General features: G+C 39.2%; 1 protein-coding gene across 7 annotated transcripts in view; it reads left to right on the plus strand.

Moving 5' to 3' along the window:
* Window positions 1-17,496, plus strand: part of SLIT2 (slit guidance ligand 2) — a 216,233-nt gene that overhangs the window by 7,319 nt on the left and 191,418 nt on the right. For all 7 annotated transcript variants that reach the window (XM_075194722.1, XM_075194716.1, XM_075194717.1 and 4 more), the window contains exon 4: window positions 7,671-7,742. In XM_075194722.1, coding sequence (XP_075050823.1) covers window positions 7,671-7,742 — 72 coding nt within the window. The remainder of the gene's footprint in view (window positions 1-7,670; window positions 7,743-17,496) is intronic.

Raw genomic sequence — 17,496 nt, forward strand, 5'->3', positions numbered from 1 at the left:
TGTCTGCCATGTTGGAAACACACTTGAGTGACCACATTGGACAGCACTCTTATTGAGCCCAACTTTACTTAAACAACTATTGCTCTTCATGGCCGCTGTTTGACGCTGATCATGGTGGGCGATAGGTTCTTTATGCATGGAAGAGCTAATTTTGCTGACCGTTGCAAACTGAGCCAAAGGCAAGTATTTCATTTGGCTGCGGTGGCAAATAATATGGCAAGTGTTGTGTACATACTGAAAACCGTCAGCTGCGTCTAGCTTTGTATTTGGGTTATACTGTATGATACGTATGTATCAAGTGGTAGATTATAATCTCATTTAGACAGAACCATCTTTACCTTCTGTTTCATGTTATTATATGTAACTTGTTTCTGTCATGAAAGGACAGCCCTGTGTAATATGTCAGCACTATAAATAAAGGATGATAATGTTATATCTGTAATGGAAAAGTCCATACCTCTTTCCAGTCTATTGATATCTAGATGCTGCGTTCTCCGTCCTCTGTCTTTATACAGACGACGATGGAAGCTCTACACTCTGACGCCTCTCTCTAAGTCTAAAGTACAGTCCCTTGGAAGTACAGCACATTAAAGGACCCATGAAGATCTTCAGAATCCACAAAAACTGTTTCTTCATAAAATTGTCTTTCAAACGAATTTCAAGGTCATTGCTCACTTCGTGGTTTTTGGAAACATTACCTGAAAAATCAATCTGCACATGACATCAACAAAATAGAATTTGTTGTTCGTAAAAGACGCTTATTTTGTCGCTCCTCAATGAAGTGTATGCTTCATGCAATCCCTTCATTATGAATCAGCATTAGCTGATCCTCAATTCATCCTCGAAGTAGATGAACACTAAATATTGTACATCATGTATATACACGGATGGTGAAACATAGTAGAGGTAGTTGTTTTTAGTTTGTGTTCGCTCATACTGCTTCCTGTGTGGTAAGGTGTTATTCATGGCCGAATTCCTTAAGCCTTTTGTTTTCCAAATACAGCATCTTCCATAGGGGTGTTTTTTGTGCTGGAGGGAAGGTTTGTCGTGCCAGCATTGAATAGCCATGGGTAAGCGGCTTTCTCAGTCTGTTCAGAGCAATTGAGGGCCCATATGTTTATAGCGTGTGCTGTAGGTATAGATGTGTCTTATCATCAATTACATGTTTTCATAATGTGTTTTTCTAGGAGTTTGATGCACCTAAATACAGTTTGCCATTGCTTTATGAATCTGCCCCTAGAATGGCTTAAAATAAAATTGTATAATATGTGCCCACAGGTCGATAATTTGCAGACAGGTGCCTGATTCATCGACCTTTCTGAATATAGTTCATATATAATATATATATATATATATTTCTCCCTCATCTGTGTCTCTGTTCGATGAAGGAATAATTCTATGCTCATTGTAATGCACATGGCTTATTGCAGAAGAATGTTGCTTTTGCAGATATGAGCACATAGTTTCACTGTTGTATAGGTGGGTGGATCTGAGAGTGACAGGGTGTAGCTATGGATTCAGATTAGGTTGTGGTGTTCTTTGCCTATATGGTAAGTACAACACCAAAGTAGTCATACAACTAGGACTCTGCTGTTGAAGGGGCAGCTTAAATACTAACTTTTTTTACTAAATTTTTACTTTTTTCTTTGCTATTTTGCCTTTACCAGCAACCTATTTCCCTGGTAAAATACTGTAAAAGGGAATATTGGATAGATCAGCGATGGGCCCTCGGGCTTCATGTGGTCTTCTGAGCCTTCACCTGTGACCCCAGCTCCTTCCTGCTTTGTCAGATTAGTTTATTATAGCTTAACACTTGCTGAAAATACCAGATGATAGGTTATTACAGATAGGTGCCTCTTTCTTTGTTTAAATGTACGGTTTAAATTTATTATTGAGAATAAGGGTAATATGCGGCCCTTTTTAAAGGTTAGAATGCCCGTGTGGCCCCTGAAGTCTATCAGGTTGTCAATCACTGTGACGGACATGAGAATGTTGGGTGTACATTTACTAAGTTAGTGTGTATACACTTACAGTGCCCGGCAATAACTCAAAGTACGGCCCAGGGTGTTTGTACTTTACAATTCATCATCTCACTGTCCTCTGCCTGGCTGGGCTTCAGAGTGAACTTGTTTCCTCTAGTTCCTCTGGACGGGCAGATGTGGTGGGAAACACCTGCCATGCCACGCTGCCAAGATCACGCTGACAGTCCCGCTACTAGCGCAGATAACAGATCTGGGGTTATCTATCATAAGATCGTTCAGTTCCCAGTTGGGTAACAATAGACAGAAACTCCCTTACCTGGAACTTGATACTACTGGCATCATAGTTATAGTTCCAGCGCTATTATTTCAGTAGCTCTGGGGCTGTTAATCACAGAGGGGACCAGTGATGGTGAGAAGTCCGTTAATCACACTTATTAACAATACAATAAATCAGGGCAACCCATTTAAAGGAGAACTCCAGTTACACGTGTTCTCAATAGAGATCCTCCTACATCCAACCTGGAAGGGAATCTATGTGACTGCAGTAAGAGTTCTCAAAGTAATATTGTGTGTAGTCCTGTCACCAGGCTAAGTATAGGCACATTGTTGGCTGCTACTCACTTTTCACATTTCAATTTATTCTTTTACATGGAGCAGGAGGCTCTTATAAACCAAATTAAAAACTGTTTAAGTGACAAAACGGTCTCGTACAGCTGTTTATGACAATAATTGTAGCGGTGTTCTTTTTTACTGTCGGAAAGTTTGAACTGAGAACCTGATATGTTTCTGAAGAGAAGACAATTCTGGTGTAAAATGCACAACGGTGCTGTTCTCCATCACATGAACTTCTACAGAAAGTGTTGTACACACTGCTGATAAGGCCAGGTCTGGTTGTCCAGACCTTTACTGTCTGACACCTAAACTCTGCCCTGTTTATCTCGTATGTTTCTGTGTCCTATCTAGTGTTACATTTCCTTTTAAATTCTCATGAGGCCGCGTTCAGTGCGTGGCTAAAACCTGAAGTATGGTTTTACTATCTGTTCTTACTGGCGTGAATGTCATTGTGATTACACTTTATAAATAAAAATATAACTTAATTACAACTGTACGGCCAGTTGTGTGTATTGCTGTCAATAGGTAATCAATTTCTTCCTTAAAAGTGGAGGACAAGAAGCAAACATACCTGGCTAGTTAGTTCAACAATAATAAACCCTGCAAAATTGTGTCAGTCTTACCAGGAGCAAGTAAGACACTGCATGCAAATTTGACATTTATGCCTTAAAGAGCGCGTTCGCCGTGGCACACCCGAGAAGGGTGTGCGGCCATGTCGCATTGGAGGTGTTCCCAGTTCTCATCTTTGTACATTCTGTTTTCTAGTGGGAGTACATAGAATAGTTTGTAGCCGTTCAGACAATCAGAATGTCCACAGCAGCACAGATTATTGTGAGACAGTGTTATGTATGTGAGGACAGGTGCAGTGACATGATATAAAGAGGAGAATATAACAAATCAGGAGGCCACAGACTGAGAGTTATATGGTGGAAGGCGCAGGGTCCCCTGCAGCACAGAGTAGTGTTTGTGGTGTCATACGCACCTCTATATGAAATAAGGTTCATAGATTCAACTGTTCTTTAGATGAGCAGATCACAGTTAATCACTGTGATTGTAATAAAGAATATCTGTGGAGAGAATTGGAAGAATAATTCTGATTTATAACTTGTTTGACTTCAGTTGCACTTTAAGCCATTGATCCTGATGTCTCTCTTATTGTTAGTTCCCTGGTAGACGTTTCTGCCCATATTTTCCAGCTGATAATGCAGACATGTTGTCAGGAAATTAGAATGTCTGCGAGTGCCGTGTCCTCGTTGATATGCGGCATCTCTCCTGCTGTTCGTTATTGTACTGTTCAGATTTTAGCCTCCAGCGCTTTCTCATCTGTTTCACACATAGACAGGTCAGTCATATGAGGTGGCCTGGACAGTGTCTGCCAACTAATCCAACTCGCATGCTTATCTCGCAAGTGTCTTTATTACCAGCCCCAATGGAGCGCCCCTTGCATCTTATTTCCAGAGAACCCTGCGGCTTTCCAGCTGTATCTGAAATAGACCACAGAATATCGAAGTTTTGTGTGTAATTCACCAGTTTTCCGGCAGTCAGATTCTAACTATCATTTGTTTAGTACATTCTACAAAAAGATAACTAGAATCTGATTGGTTGCTATAGGCAACATCTCCACTTTTCAAACCCACCGGAAAACTCTAAGCTGGATACATTTACCCCCAGATGTTTGTTTAGCTAACAAATTGGCTACCTTCATACTGTGCCCTCACATGGTACTTCGGTGGTATCTGGTGAATTGCATTTTCATAAATGTAAGTTCAGTCCATAAAATGCCTGCTTCTACTGTGTGTAAGCAGTGGCTGCACTATAAAGGATTGGGAATTCAGCCCACATAGTACAGTCCTATAGCTGGCTACAGAATAGGCTGTAGAATATACATAACATACAAGTAAAATTCTGCCAGTGAACCCGTTCTCCTCTGATTCTCACAGTGAGAAAGTAAAAGTCTGTTTATTGTTTGGAGTGAATTGTCTTTTACAAGGTATGCTCCATTTTTCAAGTTAGATTATTATTACAGTCTACTTTCCGCTAGCTTGTAGCGTACCAGGGTCAGCGTTCTCTTTGTGCAGAGGTTCACTTAGATCTCTTTAAGAAGCCACTGTCTGAGAATTGTGAAAAGGAGGACAGAAGATTTTGGTTTCTTGAATGGAGACCAAGTTCTATATGAACAGTTCTTTTATAGCGGCTCCCAGCTGTTGGCCAAGAGTAAATATTTCATATTTGTGCGGAAAAGTCGAAAGAATCCCTTTTGTTTACAACTGCCAAGTCCATCTGATGGAGGTACATTGTTATCTGACAACCAATTCATCTCCCTGGGACCCTGGAATTCAGAACCATTTCTAAGGCAACCTACAGATACATTACAGATATAGTTCCCTTCACGCGTTGGCTAAACAAGAGACTCGGAGAAAAGACTTCGCTTCTATTCCCAAGTGAAAGAGAAGCAGCTACTGACTTCTTATATTAGCAAATTATGATTGAACGTAGCGAACAAAGGCCCGTGTTAGGACCAGTTTCTGTACAAACTGCTTTGTAAATCTAATAAGCTAAATCTGTGGGAAGAGTCTATCAAACATTAGCGCATGTACGTGAGCATTATAACATGACCTGCAAGGCTCTACCCGTTGTGTGCAAAAAAAAAAGATGGGAAGTGACAGAATCTACACGAAGTAAAGTACTTCTTAGTAGTAGTGTGATTTTATCTACAGGACAATTGGAGCGAGATTTAAGTTTTAGCACTGTATACATGTGTGTGTATGTATGTATGTGTGTATGTATGTATGTATGTATGTATGTTCTTGGTGGTAAATTGTGGAGACTGCTTCATATATATGGGATACTGCACTTCCTGCTACCTACTGTAGGTTATATTAGAAGTCACCAACACACAATATCATACCACAGAGCTGTAGGTCAGCTCACAGAGGTCCTTTTCATATCTGTAATAGTTTACAGCAGGGGATCCATTATTCTATATAATTAATAAGTTTTCCTAATGAACACTGCTTTGATGACATCAGAAGTCACTGTTTATACAGATATTATTTACAGTAGTTAATACATCTATGAATGACTACTATACTATACTGTAATACAATACTTTCTATACTTTCCTTGTGTAATCACTCCCCCCCCCCCCTCATAAAGAATTAGGCTAATTATAGATAGTACGTAGGATCATTGCTTACATTTTCATCTCTGTTGTAATTAAACTCTTGAGTAGGAAATTTTGGAATGTCCATAGTGTAGGTTATGATGACGATCAATGGTAGTCTTGTGTGTATACTAATTATTTATTCATTACTTATAAATACGGGGCTGCATGGTGGCACCGCATCGCTGTCTGGTAGTGCTGGAGCCTTGGGTTTTATTCTCACTAGGGTGCTGTCTGGGTGGCTGTTTGTTCAGTGTGTGTGTGCTGTGTGTGTGTGTGTGTGTGTGTGTGTGTGTGTGTGTGTACAAACCTGTGGTTGGGAAATTAGATTATAAGCTCCACTTGTACACAGTACAATTTAACAGTCCATCGAGTAATATTTTTGTTATTCAAGTAAAGCAATCCTAATATTTGTAATATATTTATATAGAATCCATGTAACCAAAATACAGCTACAGTGTGACCCCCTCCTAAAACCCTTTATTAAGCACGTTATGTCCTCTATGTAGTCGTATCCTGCTGCTTTGGGGTTTTCACAGTGTGTTTGGTGACTGCTACAGATTAGTGTTGGGCGATGCCCACCCACCACCTGACATTGTCGCTCCACGCTGGATCTACCTGTCCATGTGTATTTTGCATACATTACAACATACTATTGGCATTCTTCGACTCACTTAATGAATTGTTTGAGCCTTTAGCATCAATCAGAATGGCATTTTAAAATCGCAGCCTATAGCACATTATGCCATGGAGACTAGTGGAACTCCTTCTGTGGACATTAATGTGAAATGATGGTGAGAAACTCTTTCCAGACCTTTTCACAAATTCCCAGCCAGAATGGCTGTTTATTTTTCCCATGTCTATTTTTGTACGTATCCTTCCTTGACAGCGTTTGCTGGATGCTTCTTCCAGTCCAGGACGGATTGGGAAGAAATAGTTTATCCCGGGTTTCCACACAGGCCATGTGATATTACTCCTTTGCCTTTCGCTACTCTTATTGCGCTGTTCTTTAATTTACTTCATTGTCTAGCTGCAGGCAGGATTCCATGCACACATTCTTCACATTTTTTTTAAAGCATGTATTGTTCTAAGCCAGAATGGCAGACTATTAATTCATATGTTTGGTATAAACCAGGAGCCTCTCAACCGTTTTACAAATATGGCTTAGTTTGTATTTTAGGTGGATTAACTGATTACACTAAAATTGAGAAACCTTTGACAAGTTATTTTTATTTTGTGGTGAGAGATGTACATGTGTCTCTATCTTTCTCAGTTTAATTAATGATATTTTTTTTCCCATTAGGTACTGTGAAATTTTAATATATTAAATGAACTGGTTATTGTGGTTATTCTTGGATATTAAATTATGATGTTCTTTGTAAAATGCATCTATATCTGTCAACGTATAGCTGAGATAGGACAATGTTTTTGCAGATGTTTAGGGATGCAAATAAATGTCTAATCTGCAAATTATTGCTGCCAAGATTAATGGTAAAATTTAGAAAATAAAGAGGTCCTGATTAATGTTAGAGGTAAATGCATATACATAAATGTATCTATGGGTCGACAAGAGTTTAGGTTAATTTATTAAATAATTGTTAATAATGTGGACTCTTCCAAACAATCTGTTCAGGATACAGATCTGACTAAAGTGTAACCATTACCTATTAATTTATATAAATTTTAAATTTCAGATTACATTTTTTTACATTAATTACATGAATTAAGATGCTTTCAAGCCGTACTGTACGGTGCTACGGACACCTAGTGGCGCCCTATAAATATAAATTAATAATATCAGTGGGCAGACAACGCTGCGCTGAATAAATATTCTTCTACTTTCTTCACTTTAATAAACATGGGATTACAGTATTTGTTATTTATGATTCTGTTATTTCTTGTTTTTCTTTTAGGCGTTTGAATCGAAATAATCTTCAGGTATTTCCAGAATTGCTTTTTCTGGCGACCCCCAAGCTCTACAGACTGTAAGTACCCCCCTAAGTATTATATATACGTCAGTGTGTGACACGCAGTGTAACTGGTAGACCATTCCGCTCGTACTATGTGGTGTCACCTCTGCTGGAACGTTGGGGGTTTGGTGTTGATGTTGTTAATTTTGCTCTTGGATTTTATGTATGAATCTTACATTGCAAAGTATTATTTTCTACACATGTCCGACTGATAACTGAAATACTGTTCTGCCTCTCGTTGCAATTCACTTTTCTTTTACTAATGAGAAATATGCCTGAATAATAGTAAATAGCTGATTTAAAACCCATTACGTATTGTGTATATATATTTTAATATCACCAACACCCTACTGGTTGTCCTTGAAGTGTGCCTGTCACCTACACACAGAATGTGACCTGCAAAGACACTGTTAAATGGACAGTAAAATAGGATGCAAAAGTGTGTGTAAGTCTCTCTCGCTCTGTCGCCTCCCTCTCTTCATGTGGGGTCTGGTACCCTGTATCTGTATGGATGGCAATACATGTTAAACTTGCCAGACAGGGTGATCCTGGCATTCAGTCATGTGATCTGTATTCAGTTTTGCAAGACACCTGGGTAGCCAACTTGGACAGATCCGGCTGTGACGCTCAGGAACGGTATCCCATGGGAGACTGTCCGCGCACGCACACACTGCTAATAATTTTAGCGGGTCACTGGTGATATTGCTGTGTGTGTGTGTGAGAATTTATATCTGTAATCGGCGGTGTCCAGTATCCCTGGAATTTTTTCGTTGGCAACTATTATCACATGGCTTTTTAAGTAAAGTTCTTGCCCATAACACATAGACAATTCTTTACAAATGAAGTGTTCCATTACAATATCTCAGTGGTGAGCTCATGTTAGTTGCACCTTTTCAATCCCCAGATGTCTTTTTCCTGATCCTTATCTGCATTCCTGCTCATGACAATTGAAAATATAGGATAAAGGTTAAGTAACATTCAACAATGCTGTTACAACAGGTATAATGGAAGTGTTAAGCATGTCCAGTGATATTAATGTAGTGAACAACAATTGGGACTTGATTCATGTTCAAATGCAACGTGCACGTAAGTTGCATGTTTAAAAAAAAGGGCGCGTATCTGAGGATACGTTTCCATTTGAAACTGGGTGTAAGTACTCTCTACCTAAACTGTACTTGTTGTATGCAGACACAGAAGAGACTGCAGGATATGCACAGGTATCTGTTCACTAAAAAGTTACATCAAATCACAGAAAAAAAATGATTGTAAAATAACTCAGTATAATTTATATAAATATTAAATTTCAATTTTTTTTTTTACATTATTTACTTGAATTAAGATGCTTTCAATCCATACTGTACATACAATGTGTTTGTATAGTCTATCTTAGTTGTATACAGTTGTTCTGTGATGGCTACTGGCACACATAAGTGTAAAAGTGATTTATCATTACAATACTATGCCGTGTCATTTCACTGTCATGAGGCACTAACACCGTCCTATAATGGGTACAAATGATACTGGTGGAAACAAGCCTACTTTTGAGACACCCAGGACTTGAATCAGTCGCCTCTCCGTTGGATCGCCCTTACTGTACATTACCTACATTAGTCTACCCCTTTCCACCCCTCAAGTTGTAGGCGGTCATAAGTGTCATTTGCTTTCAGCCATGAATTGCTTGTAATTGTGTTCATTGACATAATGTCCGCTTCTGGTAATGCGCAGAGCTATTTCATGCAAGATACGCTACGCAGACAAACTCGCATCTGAACATGGATCAGGCCCTGTAAAACCTCTTGCGTCTGTTTGACAGGTTGTAGCAGTAACCATGTGACAATAGAAGCTCAGAGTGTTCCAATTATTAGATTGCACTGCCAGGAAAGTAGGGTCTACACTGAGTCAGTAGAGTAATGACCGAGAGGGAAATATGCCCATAGTGGCTTCCAACATGCTGGCATCAGGTGTGGTTAGCCCCTCATAATGCTTTTCAGTTGTACACAGGATAATACATTAATTTAGCATGGTATATGTTGATCTATGGTTTCTGTGGTGTTAGATTTCCCCTGCCCAAGGGTTATTGCTGATCAGACCATAAACAAATATCTACTAAAAGCACATTAGAAGCACAGTGGAATCAATGCTACGTAACATGCCACACAAAACCTCTGTTAAGAAGAAAATAGTAACAATGGCAGGAGTCCATTCTTCTAGATCCTGTTTTGTGCTGTGTAATTGGTGTCTTGAGTCAAAAACTAGCTTAAATTTCATGTGACAATACAAGATTACTCATTACAGTTTATAGTATTTTTATTATGTCTTTTCTTTTTTCCTTTTGGCAAAGCAAAATGAAATTGCATAAGCAACTGACAATAAAAGACATATACATTATGTTTTAGCTGTAAATTTAGTATACCCAAGATTGTTCATGTTATCACCAAAGTCTCATGACATCATCTCTGAGCTGTTAAAGATTTAGGGGTAATGTGGCTTTAATTTGACATAGATTGAGAACCCATTTGCTGCCCATTTCAAGCTAGTCCCCGGGCTTCATTCTACAACGCCTGTGTGACAACACTCCATATGTATGAATCACTAGCTGTAGTATTCAGCCTTGCCCGTGTTTAAATCTTTAGGTTAAGTTATCAATGAGTTGGATGTAACACACCCAACAACACACCCATGAGGTGGCTGCCCAGTGTCGTTTTTGTTTTTATATGAAATTTTATCCAATCTTATCCAATCCATCCAGTGGAAGGCCCAATACAGGCTCACCGGGTAAAAGTTCTGCCCAGCATACACCAGCGGGAGGTCCAGCCGGTACCTTAAACCCATAGTATGTTTCCTGGGATCCAATGTTACCAGTCTAATGTTTTTGTCCAAATCCATCCAGTGGAAGTCTCAGAACAGACTCCCCAGGTAAAAGTTCTGCCCAACTTACACCACGGGAGGTCCGACCGGGACCCTAACCCCCCTAAAATCTGGCCAGGATCCAACTGGACCAACTCGCATTGGTTTCATCCCATTCTGTGCATGGGTGTCCAAATGCATAACCGGACAGACAAACAGACCAATGATTTATATATATAAGATAACCACCTTCTCTAATCGCACAGAACGAACTTGGTCAACGTCACATTTGGCAGATTGATATTTTTAAGCATCACCAAGGAATGGGGGCAGGGCTTGTCGCTCTTGTGTTAATGACAGCCATCAGAAGCATCTTGTCCTGTTCCTGGCCAGGCATTATGAACACAGTGCTCAAAACTGATGCAGTCAATAACATCAGTGACTGCACCATGTGACAGTAGAGGTACCTGGTAGACACGCATGGTAACTTGCTTGAGATGGGTGGATCTGTTCCCTCATGCAAGACATTACTATTAGACTTGACTGTAAGGGTAACAATTACTAATAGACACAGTGGCAAACTGGATAACATTGCTGCCTCCCAGCACTGGAGCCATGGGTTCAATTCTCACCGGGCCTCTATCTGTGTGGAGTTTGTATGTCCTCCTTGTGCTTGTGGGGGTTTCCTCCCACACTCCAGAGGCATACTGATAGGTTAATTGGCTTCTTTCTGTATATATTGTGTGTGTGTTAGGGAATTTAGAAGGTAAGCTCCATCAGGACAGGGACTGGGGTGAATGATTGATTAAATATCTTCTGTAAAGTGCTTCATAGACAGTATGTAAATAGTAAAATAGTAGATCCAGTTTGCTTTGGGTTTACTAGAATTAAACATAGGTAACATCTACTTTCTCCTCTTATGACTCCTAAAGGTCTTTTCATGGTTCAAATGATGTGTACGATATATGGTATCCTTATATTTTGTACAATTAGACTAATACATTTCAGGATAATTGTTGGTTTGTTGGGATTGTTCTGAATATGTATAAAGATCATGGGAAAATTTTTAGAAAAGTATATATTTTTTTTTCTTGATTTCTGTTTTTCCCTGGTAATGGAAATTAAATGAAATCAATATGTTCCCACAAGAAACCCCTAGATGCCTGAAAACAATAAAACGATTGCTTGGGTAGAACGAGAAAATAAAAAGTAATTGAAACAGACTAAACTATGATAAAAGGTCTGGCTATAGAGGTATACACCACCCCCGGTGCTGAATGGGTTAAAGGGCATTGATTTATAACCAGCACAAGTAGGCTGTTCCTTGCTGTATAATGAGACTTTTGCAGCACACACATACCCATGGTACTACAGGCATTTGGTGCCGTAAAGGGTTGTGGTAAAAGTGTGGCATGAAAAAGTTCCTGCCAGGGTCAAAAGTAGCCGTTTTTGTTTGCTTTCTGGCACAATGACATTTACTGGTGATTATGGAGTAATTGAGTATAAGATATAGGTGGAATCTTGTATGCTATCACTAGTGAATATGTAAATGCATAAACCGAGTGATATGAAGCCTATTGCTTGAGGGGGAGGGGGGATAAAAAGAAAATGTTTATGGTTACTTGAGCTCAGTGATCTCCTCATATTAACACCCTATAATTTATATAAAATGAATGATGTGGCTTCCCAATGGAGAACACACTGTGCGATTTATCTTTTCCCTTAATGTGCATCGGCCACTCACTTACAGTGGAGGCAACCATTATGTGGCCGTAGTTACTATACATGCTAGACGTAATACAAGCTTAAAGCATCCTTCCCAACGTTTTACATAGCAGTGTCGGTAAAAAAATAAGTCCCGCCTGTTTCCCACCAAAACCCTGCCCAGATCATTCAAGCCACGCCCACATTCTCATGAGGCCACTCCCCTTTCTGAGTCAGATAATCGGTGCACTCTCGCCAAAAAGGTCCCTGTTGGGGGTTATTACTGAAAGGATCACTAAACCCCAAAATTGACCTTTCCAAATATAAATAAGATAAAAATGCATTGTTTGTGTAAACCTGACGTTCCACTACAACTCTGTAATACAATACAACATTCCCTCCCTGCTCCATCCCAGACCGCTGCAGCTCCTCCCCCATCTTTAATTTCTGGTGGGATCTCATAATGGATAAAAAGCTAAGACTGGGCTGCTGTGATATCTCTGGCTTCGTCCGTGTATATAAATCATCCAATACACACTCTGCATTTCTACAGAGCAAGAGCGCCGGGGTGTCAGTCACTGTCTGTTTGTTCAGCACCTCCCACCCTATTTAGTCATCAACAATAGTGGAAATACTAAGTACCACTGAAGAGTACAAATCTATAGGAGACCAGATCCTGTCTCATAGAGCCTCTGCTGGAAGTAAGACACAATATCGTTTGCACATTCTCACTTCATTATAATGCAGTATTTTACTAGTTTTCTGACTGATAATGGGCTGGATAACCCCCACATTTTACTAATAACCAGCAATAAAAACCGTGTTTGCTAGGGTCCTAAGGAAAGTAAAGAAGCACTCTGCTCTTGTGAGGGAGAGAGAGAATGGTTATCACGCTGGGCTGCCTTTATAAATGTGGCTTGGTCTAATGGATATTGAGTGCAGCCCACTCCCCCCGGCTTCTGTGCATACTAATCATTATTTGACCTCTAGTTGTAAATGAGATGCCAGGTGAAAGGGGCTGCATGCTTGTTTTGTAGCCTAAAAGCAATATGAAAGAAAAAAGAGGGTTCAGTGTATATGAATTATGATTAGCCACGGTTGATTGCCGCCAGCGGTCTACTATACTTTCCCTTTGCTGCCTGCTCCGGTTTCTCTTTGGACCAGCTTACAGAGCACCGCATGGCCAGGTCAAGAAGCTTGCAGAGAAATAGAAGTACAGTTGCAGCTGTGTTTGTTGGATCTGGAGACCAGTTTAAATAGCATTTCCATTTATCCAGTCCATTAACAGAACTCTGTAAAATAATACCAAGTCTGCATAAACTACAGGACAGTGTAATAAAATTACAAGCACTTGTTGACAGATGGGGGGCGTAAGTAAAAGAGAAGCAAAAATGTTTTCAGTATAAATGAGACAGTGGGTCTTTTTTTTCCTGGATACAATTAATTGGAGGTATTTGCACAGCTCTCTTTAGATAAATAAATGTTTGACCCTTTTGGAACAATGTGGATTTTTTTTTATATCTTCATTTAGATTGATATGGTGCAAACTGACTGATGTAATGAAAATGTCAAGCAGCTAAAGTGTTTGCGTTGTATATTACAAGCAAAACAATGACATAAGTTTGGGTAGTTTGGGACTTGTGCTGTTTCTTACATCATGCAAGTGCCTTTAACATTGAAAAGAGACATCAAAATATTGTAGCAAGAGGATACTACGTAATCTGTGCATTCTTGTACTGCTAGTTGTATTGGAAGCAACTTGTCACTATAAGCTTTCATGCCGGAGGTTCGTACATGTTCCTTATCTCTCTGTGGGATCGCCTTGGTTGGTGCTATGCGAATGGATTAGAAAATAAAAACATTACTTTTTAATTGTACAGACGTGATTGAAAAATTCAGGTTTTACTGTTCTAGGTCTCTGGGTTTTAGTGCAATTCAATTTGGATTTATTGGATAGCAAAGATCTCAACCATGCAGGGTATAGAACTGCCCATCTCCCAAATGTCTCTTTAAACCTGACATTTTGTGGGGGCCAATTGCAAACCACAAAAAATGTGGAGCGACAGAACATATATTTTTGTGTGTAAATATGTCTATTCTCTCGGCCTCTCACACACTGGTGGGTGCTCTTAGCCCGCATTTTGACGTGCATTGGTACAGATGCATTGCTTGATTATTTGCAGGATTGCAATCCATGATAGGATTTTGAATGTCACATCAAGTCCTGCTTTCTATCCCTGATGAACCAACCCCTTAAGTAAAACTTTTGCTATTTTATTCTAAAATACTGCTGGTCTACGTCTAATTTAGTCTTAAATAATAAATGAGAGAAGACATGCATAGTGTAATTGTATGGTGTCCCTTTTCTGCATTTTAATATCTCAATTACATTTTATATTCGTGAATTTAAAATGTACTTTTCCTTAGTTATTCTCATCTTTATTCACATCCTATCTATCAGATGGCAGCAACAGAGGTGTGGAGTGTTTATTTTTAGTTTTCAATAGGCGATTTCAGGCAAAAATCCTTTTCAAGAATCAGGAGTTAGAATCTAGCATAAATATTTTAATTCCGCAACATCACTTTGGATTGGAGTTACCCGTTCATTTTAATGTGCAGGAAAGAAATGAAATAAAAGCTTTGGAAGCTGCTGTTGTAACTCTGTTAAGAAACAATTAATACAATATGAACTACCTCAATGCTGGCAGCAGCCTTCTAAAGTCTAGCAATACAACCATGAAGAGAAGTGCTTCTTAAATATTGACATGTATTCAATACCACTGTTCCGACTCTTTTCATGACATGCTTTGTAAATGAATGACTGCTTTAATTTTTCTGTTTCTAACTCTACAAGGGGCTTATTCAATTGGTTTTTTTCCGCTCCGCGGAAAAACTATTACCGTTAATACGGTAATAGATAGCTGAATTTCAGCTCGAGGCTCAGGGAGCTGCGAGCTGAAATCCAGCGAGTAAATTACAGTATTAACTGTTTTTCCCGCGCACGATTACCGTAATAACGGTAATCGTGCGCGGACCGCAAGATTTTCTGCGTTTCCGCCGAGAATTAAATATGCCCCGTTACAAATCTGTACATTGAGGCTCCACAGAACTTTTTTTTATATTTTTCCTTATTTTAATTTAAAGCTTCCAGCAGTTCATTGTCTTTTGCTTTGATATTTGTATTACTTTTTTGGGTTTGCTATTTGGATGTATTTGAGCCTACAAATGACAATGCCATTCCCTTTTTTTACATGTCAGGTTTATATGTACATTTAAACAATTTTAAATACAAACATCCCTGAATACATTCTGCCAGCTCAGATTGCAGCGTGGGGAAATGGATGTGTCTGATAGTCTAGTTGTCGCCTTCATTATTCTGTAGGCCCGCTTGGCCCCTGCCACAATAAATTCAACAAGAGTACCGCTGGAATTGCAGGTTACTGTTGCCACGGTTACCGTTGTCCGACAGATTGACATCATTACTCATACAGTGATCTGCCATGATAGCTACCGCTGGTTTTGTTCTCTGAAGAGGACACTAAAGACCCTTTCAGGCAGCAGTAGAATGGCAATCCATTATTTTTATATGATTAAGGAGAAATGTGTAATCGTTACCCTAAAAAAAAAAAAACCCCACTAAAATATTGTTTTGCGTATTGGTTAGTCTACTCTAAATCTGCTAAACAGCAACTGAGCAAAATCTAACTTTTTATGGGGAAAAAAATATATGTCAGAAAGTATGTGATACTTACCAATGTACATATGTAACTTACAAATATGGAAACTCTCCTGAGAAGAGATCTACTGGAAACTGCATCCTACTAAATACATGTTAGAATTGTATTGAAGCATAGGATATTCCACTGGAAGTTATCTGACAGTCTGGGTATAGTTGAACACATGTATTGTGATAAAAATCATCTACATCAGCTATTTATATAGCACCAGAGAATAAGATCAATTTAATAGCAGCCAAATAACCTACTAGTATATTTTTGGAGTGTGGGAGGAAAGCGTAGCACCCGGAGGAAACCCACGCAAACATGGGAAGAACATAAAAACTCCACACAGATAAGGCCATGGTCAGGAACTGAACTCATGACCCCAAAACTGTGAGACAGAAGTGCTAACCACTAAGCCACCATGCGGCCCATAAATATGTCATCTGTTATGTGAGATTACCATGCTGTCTTGTAATATCCTCCTTGATATATGCCAATTGCACACTGGAGGAAGCCTTGTTTGTTGGCAAAACTAATATCAGTGGGAGTACAGCCTAGTGAGCAATGTCTCAAGTTCTTAATGAATTGACGGCTGCATACAGTTCTCCAAATAAAACAGCCACCTCCACTGTGTCTAGACGATGTGTACTCATTAACCTCACTTTATGTACTAATTTTAATAGGTGGGATTTAAATAATTCATAATCCTCTGTTCGTTGCACAGTTGAATGTAGGGTTCAAGCATAATAAGATGATAAAAAAGACTTTGTAACTAGTTCACCAAAACTTTGAATAATCTTTTGCCATATTGTCCTCCTGCCATAGGTACTTGGTTACTGGACTGTTGGTTTGGTAGGTGAGTGTGATTATCTCAGACCTGAGCTATGTGCTAATTATTCATATGAAAATGAAGTAAATGCATGGCCTACCGATAGATTTGTTGTGTTCTATGTTATAGTGCGGTTCTCATGTGCTAATTTGTTTAATATCCATCCTTCACCTCGTTATCAGCATGTGAAAATAATTCCCATGGACACTGTGCTGCTGGACAAGGTGCATGTAAGCGTGTTACACGCTGCATTCTAGGCTGACCCTGGGGCCCGGCCCCCATCATGACATGTTCACTGAACATTGTAGTAATTTATTTATTTTTTTAATTGGCTTCCAAATCCCAGGTAATAATAACAGAGTGAGACTTGCATCTTACATACAGAATAAGAGAAAATGTTCTATACATTTGGTCAGTATTGGAAAAAATACTGTGATGTTTCCTGGGACACTGAATTCCTGGGATTGTCCCTGGAAATTAGGGACAGTTGGTAACTATGCCTCCCTTTGAGGCATGTACCTTGTATAATATACATGACTGGTCCACTTGCCTTCCTTGTAAGTCTTTACTTCTGTTTGGTATTTTCTGCTTTAAAAAAAATAACCTGGTGTCATCAGATTTTATTTTTCTGTACTTTTTATATATTCTTCTGAAAACAATGAAACAC

This window comes from Mixophyes fleayi, chromosome 1 (genome assembly GCF_038048845.1).
Source record: "Mixophyes fleayi isolate aMixFle1 chromosome 1, aMixFle1.hap1, whole genome shotgun sequence".
Taxonomy (NCBI): domain Eukaryota; kingdom Metazoa; phylum Chordata; class Amphibia; order Anura; family Limnodynastidae; genus Mixophyes; species Mixophyes fleayi.